The 12,159-nt window shown below is 38.7% G+C and overlaps 1 protein-coding gene across 1 annotated transcript in view; it reads right to left on the bottom strand.

Annotated features, from left to right (window-relative positions):
- Positions 1 to 12,159, bottom strand: part of KLB (klotho beta) — a 34,949-nt gene that overhangs the window by 11,196 nt on the left and 11,594 nt on the right. Inside the window, 2 exon segments of the mRNA XM_036765655.1 lie at positions 1,905 to 2,173; positions 5,436 to 5,943. Of these exon segments, the coding sequence (XP_036621550.1) occupies positions 1,905 to 2,173; positions 5,436 to 5,943 (777 nt within the window).

A 12,159-nucleotide genomic window follows, 5' to 3' on the forward strand; every position in this document is an offset into this window, starting at 1 on the left:
GTTTAGGATAGAGCCTTGCTCCTAGTAACTCTAAATAGATATGCTACGGTGACTGATCGACAGATAATAAAACATCTAGAATGAAAAAGCTTTGTTGGAGTTAGGGACACAATTATAGGATTATTGCTTATAGCTTCAGAGCTGTAAGGGACCTTAGAGGCCATAATTTTACAGATGCTGTAATAGGCCCAGGTAAGTTAAATAAATTGCCCAGGATCACACTGGTGTTAAGCACCAAAGATTTTAGAGACTTCAAATGAACCAAATCACCTTCGATACTTAAGAGCAGTGGTGTCAATTTTAAATAGAAATGGGGGCCACCAATTTGTACAAAAAGATCGCTGTATATTTTGACTTAGTTTTAAAGTGTATTAATTTCTATGTCTTATTGTATTTTTATCTGTTTTGTTAAATATTTCCCAATTACATTTTAATTTGATTCAGTCCCCACTCAGGGCCACATGTGATCCAAGTTGCTTAACACTTATGCTTTAGAAGACCCTGTTAGAGATTTAGGGACAGTGAAAGCAGCGCTAGATTTTCCACAAAGTGATTTTAGGCTGCCCGCTGGGCAAGCATTCCCGAAGTTTTTCCTGAAAAGGCTTCAAGTCAGTTTTCTGGGACAAAGTTTGCTTCTTTGGAAGGCTTGGAAATGTGACTTCCTTTCCTGTCAATTTTTAAAATAATTCCTTTGGAAAACATGTGAACCATGAACAAAACTGGCTTTTGGCATCTTCTGAATTCAAATTCAGCCTTAGACACATACTAGTTGTGTGGCCCTAGACAAGTCACTTAGCCCTGTTTGCCTCAGTTCCTCACCTATAAAATGAGCTGCAGAAGGAAATGGCAAACCGCTCCAGTATCTTTGCCAAGAAAAGTCACTGAGTTGGATATGACTGAAAAATGACTGAACAACTTAATTAACATAATTCCTTAATTAAGTTAATTCCTCCAAATCTCTGTTATGTTTGTCTCTGTCTGTCTCTGTTCCTATTTGTCTTTCTCGTTTTCTTTCTCCTTATCAGCAGAATGAAATTGTAGTAAATTGGCTGGGATTGAATAAGATCTCCTCGCCCCTTTCTCCAAAAATAGTTCTGTCCTTTTTATGTGAAGCTGTCTCTACTGATCTGTGCAGAGCTGGGCATGTATTTAGAGCTGTTTTTCCCCCAGAAGGGCTCTTACACTGATGTAACCCCACACTATCCCCTAGTCTTGCTTAAGATATGTATGGATGTTTTGTGTCTTTTAACAGCTGTCTAGCTACAGCTAAAACTGATGTCCATGAAGAGGGGAGAGCAAACAGGCCTGTATGGACTTCTTAGTCCTCATCAACTCATGTAGTACATGACCATCTGCTCATAATAAACCACCAAAGCACTTTACCTGCAGTGGTCCATTTAGTGGACACTGTAGAAAGCACTGAAGAATGCCTTAAAGTGCCTTAAATAAAGGTCAGCACCCGGGATTAAATACCAAGTGGCCTCTCCAAGTCGGCATTTAAAAAGAGAACGAATTATTCATTCTGCCATCTAACCCCTTCAAATGTACATCAGGCTATTATTGTGTGTTATGTGCTATGGTCCCTGACAATAATAATAAGAACTGATATTTATGTATCACTTTAATGTTTGCAAAGCACTTACCCTAACCTCGTAAGATCCTCACAATCCTGTACCATCAATAAAGCAGATACCATCATCCCCATTTTAGAGATGGGGAAGCTGCATTTCAAAGAGGTTATGTGCCATGCAATAAGGATCAGAATATTTCAAGTCCAGGTTCTATTCACTACACTGCACTGCCTGCCCTAGACCCAGTGAATTGATGCCTAATTAACAACATTATATAACACATCTACTGTTCATTCCATTTTGCACCTGTCTCATTTATCCATGGCAACTTACCTTTAGAACAGATTCAGTAACGCCCCAGGAAAAGTCGCAGGGAAACTGACCCTGCACGTCAGGTGTGGACTCTTTTAAGATGAAGCCATTCTCTTTTATGATTTGTTTGTAGTAATGTGCAGAGGACTTGGGTGTTCTTTCCTTCTGTTTGCTACTGAAATCCACATAAAACAATCCCCGTCTGGTGGTATAAGCATCTTGCCATTCAAAGCCATCCAGCAGAGACCAAGCTGTGTAACCAAACACCCTTATTTCATCATACTTTATTGCTGCAGGGGAAAAAAAGAAATTAGAATTGATTCGAGGGTTCTCACGTCAGTCAATAAACATGTATTAAGAGAGTACCATGTGCCAGGCACTGGGGATGCAAAGAAAGTCCTTCCCCTCAGGGAGTTTACACTCTAATGTGGGAGGCAATACAAACAGCTACGTAGAAACAAGATATATTTAGGATACATTGGAGATAATCAACAGAGGGAAAGCAGTAATTAGCTTTAAGGGTCTCACACTTGTCTAAGGTGTGAAAATTCATTAATAATACCCATTATGATGTCTGGGCAGTGCATGCTATGAAGTTACCTAATTTTCAGAGCAATAATCACTTCCAAAAAATGGCAGTTCTTTTTATGCAAAACGTAAGTCACCAGTCAGTGTACATTATCCTTAGGATATGGTCGAGAAAAAAAAAAGCCACCAAATACTTTTGCAGCTAAGAGTCTCAATTCCTTCTCTGTTGCTCACAGCTGGAAACAGTCTCTCCTTCACCTGATCTTCTAGCCTTTTGTACTGCTCTTAATCCAATTCACTTGCAAGTTAAGGCATCATCTTCCTGATGACACCGGTCTTCTTCCAGTTGGGCAATGTTCCTATCTTCCCTCCTTCCTTCCCTTCCTTCCCTTCCTTCCTTCCTTCCTTCCTTCCTTCCTTCCTTCCTTCCTTCCTTCCTTCCTTCCTTCCTTCCTTCCTTCCTTCCTTCCTTCCTTCCTCCCTCTCCTGTCCACATGGGGAAATCACATCCTTACCTGTGGGTGCTCTGTCCAAAGGAATATAAATTTTGATCACTGGAACCTTGCAAGACATCTGGGGATTTACAGGCTAGATCTTTTTTTCTCTTCCCTATTTATTCTATCATTAAAAAAAAAAAACAAACTGGAACAATTAACTCTTTTGCCCCATGTAGTTTCAATTAAGATTTCTTGAAATATAGCACTGGAAAACCAGGCTTAGATAAAGCCCAAATCACTCTAGCTCTCACTGAGTGGCCAACAATAGGACCCAGCCCAAGACTCATTGCTTATTGTCTGGGTCTTGATGGCTCTAAGTGAGTGTAAATAGCAATTATTTCTGTTGTGGCCAGAAACCCTGAAGGTCTACCCCCTCCAGGATGGATTTTTTTTTTCTGAGTAGATAAAAGAAGCCAATTTTTGCCTCATATCTTACTTAGCCTTAATCACTGAATGGGTATTACCTCAGACAAACTGGGACCTGGAAAAAACTTAGCTTAAAAAGGCCAAGATCTCCCACTGCATCGGAGCCATCTCCAGTCGTCCTGATCTATGTCTTGCCACTGGACCCAGATGGCTCTGGAGGAGAAAGTGAGGCTGGTGACTTTGCACAGCCTTCTCTCACTCAAATCAAAGTCAACTGCAAGTCATGTCATCATTTCCTTGATGTCATGGTCCTATATTAGATTTCTTGCTATCTTGGGGAAGGGACAGAGTAGGGAGAGTGGCAGAAAAAAATTTGGAACTCAAAATCTTATAAAAGTGAATGTTGAAAACTATCTTTACATGTAATTGGAAAAAAAAATACTATTAAGTGGGAAAAAATTATATAGGCAGTCTGTGTCAGAGATAGAACTTTACTTCCCACCCCAAATCATTCACTGTTTTCCCAGCTCTAAGGCCAAGTCAGTACTATGAAAAATCTTTATGAAGAGGTGATAATTTCTGTTAGAGTGAGGCTACATGTCTACATTTTTAGGGAATATCTTAATTCCCCCTCTTTTTTTTTTTTTAGCAATAGACTCCAGGGGGATGAACACATCAGTATAGACTTTTAAAAAATCTGCTCCCTTGGTCCAGTGTGACCTTGAGGAGAATTCACTTGCTCCCTTTTTACTTCTAGTATATGTGAATACATATACAGGCATTGCCCTTGACTTTGGAGATACAGCTCATTCCTACAGGCACAGAGAATAGAAAGGAATCATTCTACTGCTAGATCAGACTTGGAAGCCCCTGTGTGTCTTATCTTCCTTGCACAGACTATGACTTTTCCTTTGGGATAGCAGAGAACATATTTTCCAGTTCTGCTAAAACATATACAGGTCATGCCAGATTAAGTGATAGCTAGTACTAAGATCTCATAAACTGCACTAAGATCCTGAGATTCTGTTCATTTGAATGAGTTAGTACACAACTTTCCTGGAGAAACAAGGATTAACTCTAGTCTTCCTTCCATCATATTACTGTAGTAAAAAAAAAAAAATCTGTATTTGTCACTGTATACATGATGGATGGGGTAAAATATTAACCATTAAACCTCCACTGCCATACTGATTTCTCTAAGATTATCTCCAGTTCATCCTGCATTTGTTTGCACATAGCTTTTCGAATCTCATCTCCATCATTAGACTGTAAGCTCCTTGAGGGCAGACTGTTTTTTTTTCTTTTTTTTTCTTTGTATCCTCAGATTTGGCTCTGGGTCTGGGACAGAGCAGGTACTTATTAAATAACTGTTGATTGGTCAATCAGGAGCCCTGCCTATTGAGGAAGGTCAAACATTGGAAATTACACCGTTTTGCCTCATATGGTGCATTCCTTGCTCTCAAGACCTTTCTAATTACTTGGATCTCTGTCAGAGTAAAAGCATTTCTAATTTCAAAACAAAACAACAATTCGTGACACATTGTAAAAAGAAAATGTTAACTGCTATTTTTAAATATAACTCACATTTATATAGCCTATTAAAGTTTATAAAACTCTTTCCTAGCTATTGTTACAGGTAATGATACAGGTAATTTAATGCAAGCAGTATTATGGCTGCTTAAGAGATGAAGAACCCCAAGATACAAAGATCGAGTAACTTGCTCACAAGTCACACAGTCAGTAAGTGATAGAGTTAGGATTCTAAATCAGGGCTTCTGATCCCCAAAGCAGTGCTATCTTCACGGTTCCTGCTGCCTGTTTTTCAAGTATATTTTGTTAATTTGCCATAATGAAACAAAAAGCAGTAACATCCCACCAAACTGGATGTTTCTGTGGCCTCAGATCAGCTCAGCAAATATTTGTTAATATTTGCTGCTATGGATAAGTCATTGTCTAGGCGCTAGAGAGTGGAAAGAAAGAAACATTTTGTTCACAACATTATGAGGAAATTAAATTTAAAATTTTTCATAGAATGTCAAAATCAACTTCTCAACATCAAATTTACTGTCACTTTGAAAAAAAAGAAGTATCTCAACCCCCAAGTTCTTTAAGTACCCATGATGTCAACATTTAAGAAATTTTGAGCTAATGTTCAACCAACCTTGAAGAACTTTATTAAGGAAATTCTTCATCATGTAGATCGCTGTTGTGTCTTCTGTTTTCACGTGATTGTCTGTGAACCAGCCATTCTCAGTTATGAGTATCTCTGGGTTGTTGTATTCCAGTTTAATCCACTTTAGTACTTCTCTTAAATTGAGTGATACATTTTGCCCCATTTTTGCCATGGTGCTTGGAGGTTTGAAATTATTAGGTCCAAAGGAAAAGGCAAAGAAATCAGCTGTGCCCCTCACCTCCATTTTATCCTCTTCGGAGAACTGGGGGAGAAGGGGAATTAAGTCCTTCATTATTTTTGGATAGTCCCCATCCCCATGGATAGGGTTGGCAAACCATCCCATCACGGAAGTCACGGATTGTTGGCACTTAAGGACATCCAGATTGTTTTCTGATTTGTTTGGTACAATCCAGTGGGATCCCAAGGTGATCGATAATAAACCTTTCTGATGTGGCCGAAAGTTTGTATTGTAGTTATGCCAGACTTTGGCGTGAGCCTGATAAAAAGAAAGTATTATTAGAACTTACCATATCACTGTATGTTAATAAATTTGTTTATGGAATGTCCCTCACTGCTTGTGTTAGTGATATGGAAGGGGGAGGGCATTATCATGGGGAACCCTGCACAGTCAGGATCTTGCTACATGGGAACCTCCAACTGAAGTCTACAACCCCGCCACCTCCCTGACCCCACCTCCCTTGAAGCCAGAAGAGTGACAGTGAATCCTATTTAATGAAAGAGTTGGACAAGGATATTCTTTCTGACTCCACAATCAATAAGCATTTATTTATTAAGTACCTACTGAGGGCCAACCACTGTGCTAAACCCTTTACATACATGATCTCATTTAATCCTCACAACAATCCTGCCAGGTTGCTATCATCTCCATCTTCCTGTGGAGGAAATTGAGGCAAACACAGGCTAAGTGACTTGCCCAGGGTCACACAGCTAGGAAGTGTGTAAGATCAAGTGTGTAAGGTCTTCCTGACCCTAGACCTAGAACTTTATCCACTATGCCCCCTGTCTCAGAAAAGTACATTAAAAATATGGACAAAATAAATACGTAATGATCTGGTGGTCAGGTGCAAAGGGCTGGGGTCCTGTATGTGTGGAGCTAACAGGGGGAGATCAGGGAAGGTCTCTTGAAGATGACGCTGAAGCAGAGCCTTGAAAGAAGACAGGGATGAGGAAAGAGAGCATCCCAGGCACAGAGGGACAGCCAAAGGCACTTGGAGGAAAGATGGTCTGAGATGGCAGAGGAACGTCAAGAAGGCCGCTAGTCTCCTTTATTCTGTGCTGTGTCCCCTTTCAAGGGTGCTTCCCTGAGGGCAAAGGTTAGAGTCAGGGTTAGAAGTGGAATGGGAGGGTAGAAGAAAATTAGGGTTAGAAACAATAGAATTAGGATGGGGATAATAATAGCCCCCATCTCTTATTCCTGAGGATCAAATGAAGAGGGAGGAAAGGGAATAAGCATTTATTAAATGCCTACTGTGTGCCGGACATTGTGCTAAGCACTTCACAATTATTATCCTATTTGATCCTCTCAACAAACTTGGGAGGTAGTGCACATTTTACAGTTGAGGAAACTGAGGCAGGCAGTGGTTAAGTGACCTGCCCAAGGTCACACAGCTAGTAAGCTGAGGCTGGATTTGAATCCAGGCCTTCCTGACTTCAGGCCCAGTGCTCGGTGCACTATGGAGCCACCTAGCCACCTAGCCACCTCTATGAGTCAATACCACAAAGAGAGAATAGTTGTAACGTGCTTACCACATAGCAGGTAAATTATGGTTGCCTTCCTTTAATCATTCAAAGAGTATTATTAATTGAACTCCTCTTGTAATACCATCAGGGAATTAGGCGATGTGAGTCATTTATAACTAATGTGTCAAAAACTCTGGGGGGGGGGGGGGACTGGAACAAGATGAAAATGTAATTGGGAAATATTTAATGAAGCAAATAAAAATACAATAGAACATAGATAATGTTAATATATATTTTTCTAAGTCAATATGCAGGCAACAGGACCCTTAGGTATGATTTAGTGTCTCCTTTTTCTATTCGTTTGACCAAATTGATTGGATAGCATCCTCCTTTGCCATTAGGAATTTTAAAATATTGTTGGGAAGACAATATTCAAATTTACTAAACAAATTAGGGAATAATATGATAATAGTTCTAACATTCGCAAAGTGCTTTACATATATTACCTTATTTGATCCTGTCAATTACCCTTTTAAGTAAGTAATATTATTATCCTCCCCATTTTATAGATGAGAAAACTGAGGCTAAGAGAGTCTCATCTATTTAGAGCTAGAAATGGCCTTCGAGGTCATCAAGTCTAACCTCTCATTTGACAAATGAGGAAACCGAGGCCCAGAGAAGTTAAATGACTTGCCTAGACTTACATAGTGTCTGAGGCAGAATTGTAACCCAGGCTTCCTAAGTGTAGTTCCAACACTTTATCCACTAAATGTCCTGATACAGCCTATATAAAGCATTAAAATGAAAAAACAAAACAAAATAAGTATGGGCTAAATGGACAGATAATGAATGGTGGTTGGGGAGTGGAGAAGGGGATAGACCATTGTTGACTGAAGTTATCATGAAAAGCTTCACGAAGGACACAGCTTACCATGTCCTGCTACACAGATTCTGAGAATTTATATAATGCTTTAAAGCAGTATGCACAAATAAGAATGTTGTTGTTGTAGTATATTATTGTTATTGTGGTTATTCCATGGTCTTGAATGTTAAACTTCCAGTGTGAGATCCTGAGATTCCAGGACCAATTTTGATTAGTTCTGAAGTTCAACATTTAAGATTGGGAAATTATCCTTATCTCTATACATCTATTATCTACCTTTCTACTTACCTACACCGACACACCCACCACACCCACACCCACACACACACCACCCCCACCAGAGAGAGAAAGAGAGACAGAGGCTCCCAGGAGGCCTCCTGAAAGCTAGAACGGATGATCTTGATGGAACCTTCCCTTTTCTATCTTTGGGATCACCATTGATGTTTGAGATTTTTTAATAAGAATACAAGAAGAGAGTCTCTGTCCTTATTTTATAAATCAGTATTTGTCTTTATTAGACTTATGTAGTCAAGGCTGGTTTCAGCCATAGTAAAGATAGCAGTATCTAGTGACCTGAACAATGAGACCTAGTATTTCTAGAGCTATCTTCCAAACTACTAAGCTTACAAGGCAAGGCAAACAAGAGTTCTCTGAAATCCACACAGTATCATATTTAAAAATTAAGCTGGGCTAGAGAACCTGGTATTGGAAATTGCAAGGCTTCAGGTTTATTCCTCGTATAAGGAAGTTAGCTTTCTTCTGTTCCTAGGTCTAACCATTAGCCCACTGCATTGAAAATATTCCATCACACACAGATGTGAGATGTGAGACAAAATGCAGATTCATCACTCATTCCTACTAGAGAGGGGGTTTAGACTTTTAATATGAATTCAGTTTTTAGCCATTGATGTTTCCTTCAGTAGGATATATAAAAGTTGATATATTAGCAAAATCTATGGCAAAACCTTGTTTCTATCAGGAATCGTATAGCTGATGACACAGCAAGCAGTCGCTACCACAGGGCTTCTCCAAGTCAGCTTTCTATGAAAATCATAGACCCTGTATATGCCGTTCACTTGGAAGGGTGACCTTGATGTACTTTGGATTTTCTTTCACCTTCTTTGTTGTTTGAAGAGGCTATCACTGTATCTAAGGTCATCTTTACTTTGGATTAGAGAGAGCTTCTCTATTCACATGCAAAGAAGGGGGATGGGTTGGAAACACCTTCACAGTTAGAAGTTTATAGTACTTACCAAATAACTAGGTGAAAGTATTGCTTAGAGATAGTGAGTTGGACAATTTATTTTGATCAAGCAGTAAAACATATTTGCTCTTTCTAGTGTGTAGCTCATCAGGGAAAAGAAAATTAAGAGATATGGGAAGTTATGACTCTGTTCCATGAGCATTACACAACAGCTTTTTTATGATTTTTTTCCCCAAGGTTACCATTTCTCTTGTACAAGGCCATCCACCTTTGGAATGATTGATTTAAGTTAGCTTCAACCTTTGTTCCTTGGATTCAATAGCTTAAAGGGGAAGCTAACAGGCTTTTTCTCTCTCTCTTTTTTTTTTTTTGTAAAGCTAGCTGTTAGGTGCTATGTCAAAAGGGAGAGACAGTGAGTTAATTTCTCATCCTGTTCTTTCCTGTTCCAACGTGGCAGCTCCCTTTGATGTCACCGTATGCTTCACGACCAGATAAGTCTTAGAGCAAATCAGGTAGCTAACTCAATTCTAAAATCAGAAGTGGAGAAAAGGATGGACAGCAGGAAGAAATCAGAACAATTGATTGAAAGGGATGAACTTAACACTAATGAACACATATAAATCATACCTGGGCATATTTATTGAGATCCTAGCTCAGCCACCTTATTATCTGTGAGACCTTAGGTAAATCACTTAACCTCCCTAAAACTCAGTTTCCTCCTTTGTAACATGAGAGGGTTGATCTAGATGACCTGTAAGGTCCCTTGAAGCTTTTAATTTATGATCTATGAACTCAAATGTTAAAATATTTGAAGGTGTTTCCAATCATTCAAAAGTTGAATCTCTAAATGTGTTAATTATTTTGTTCCCATGTAGTATTTTCTTAGAAATAATTGCATTTAAAAGAACATAATAATTAATATTTAACTTGCTTTTGGGGTTGGGTTGATTCTTCAATTAAATACCAGGACTCTGTCTTATTTTCCCCATAGCATCTAGCACACTGCAATGCATGTCATAGGGTAGGGATAGGGACAGGACCTGTGATTTCATTCGTATAGGGAACTTCCTGGTGAGGAAATTCACTCTACCACTGCAGGTCAGCACCTTCTCTGCAATTCAGTCTTAGATAGTTGCCTAGAGAGTACTGAGAGATTAAGTGACTTTTCCAGATGTGTCAGAGGACTCACAGGGCTTAATGTGGGATTAATTGATTGATTGATTTGTTAAGTGAGTGAGTGAGTGAACAAATTAATTCATACAGGAGATTCATTTTGAAATAGTTTCATTCCTCTGGCACTAATAAAGGAGACAACATGCCTAGAAAACAAAGTTGATGCCACAAGAGCAGTTTTGCTCTCTACTGAACTTCTAAATCTTATTTTAAAATGAGCTTGAGCAGCTTTTCAGGAAAAAAATAAAGAACTTAATATACACTAAACTCTAACTATTTATATCATTTCACCTTCTCTTCTGATCTTTGTGTGAATACATTTTTACAGAGCTGTAATAAACATGAGCCTACTACATCCTGCTCTGCCTTTCTGACTTAACATCATTCTATATGCACATTTCTATGCAACAACATAGTCCAAGTCATTTTTTAATCCATTTTTAAGCCAGTATCTCAAAACATTTCCAGAGCAGCCAAGTCTGGGTACAGACAGCTGGGTGCAATGTTGGACTTCTAAGATGGGGTGGCTTCCAGCTCCACGTTTGGTTTTGCATACTCAGCTGATCATTCCTTTTTATTGATTTTTCATGATGCCAGATGCTTTAGTAAATACATGTTAATTCATTCTTGTGAAACACTTTTGATGTATTTCCAATACTATAAACTATATTTGGAATCAATGGCCAGCAAAATCACTTGCAATGTGAAATTAACAGTTACCAAAGGAGGGAGCCAAAACAGTTTCATTTACTTTGACATAATGGTGGTAGGGTTAGGGTGAGCATGAAAACTTTAGCAATGTTTTTTTCATCTTTTTTTTTAAAGGGGTTAACAATCTTACTTTAATTAAACATACATATACTTTTCATTTAGTTCAGGAGGAGAAACTAGCACCCTGAACTTCAGAGCAAATACAAACAGCAATTACCAACAGATCAACAGACAGGCTTTTATCTGTCTGACCAAATCACAATACATACAGAGTTACCAGATAGAAGCACCAACATCTGGGTTTTCAAAGCTGGGGTGGGGGTGGGAGATGGGTGTGGGGAGGGGGACTGCTTTAATGGCTACCCAGAGTCTCATCACCAACACTCTGTTTTTTTTTTCATCTTTGCCTTGCTGAGGTCTGTAGGTGGACAATTTTGGCCTTATTGACTTTAAAAAAAATTTTTTTTCAGTTGATAGAGTTGTACATCTTTATTCACTGGAGTTGCTTGATTTTCTTTTGATTTATTTCTCTCCCTTCCCCCCCCCCCCACTGGTTCATCATTTCTCAACACATTTTCCAGGGGAGGGGAACCTGTGGCCTTGAAGCCACATGTGGCCCTCTAGGTCCTCAAGTACAGCCCTTTGACCGAATCCAAACTTTACAGAACAAATCCCCTTAATAAAAGGATTTGTTCTGTAAAATTTGGACTCAGTCAAAAAGCTGCACCCAAGAGAGGGAGAAAAATTTGGAACTCAAAATCTTAAAAAAAAGTGAATTTTGAAAATTATCTTTACCTATAATTGGAAAAAAAAATACTATTAAGTGGAGAAGAAAAAAAAAACAATTGCCCTGGCTTGCTTATCTGAAAATGTATGCATTATTATAGAATTTAAGATGACTAAATTGAACAAATGACTGAGTCAAAAATTAATTATGATAACAAAAGGAAAAAATAGAAGACTAGAAGAGAGCCTATAATTTAATTAAATGAAGCATCTGTGGACTTCTTCACATATTAGGAGAGAAATTAAAAGAAATC

This window comes from Trichosurus vulpecula, chromosome 6 (genome assembly GCF_011100635.1).
Source record: "Trichosurus vulpecula isolate mTriVul1 chromosome 6, mTriVul1.pri, whole genome shotgun sequence".
NCBI lineage: Eukaryota > Metazoa > Chordata > Mammalia > Diprotodontia > Phalangeridae > Trichosurus > Trichosurus vulpecula.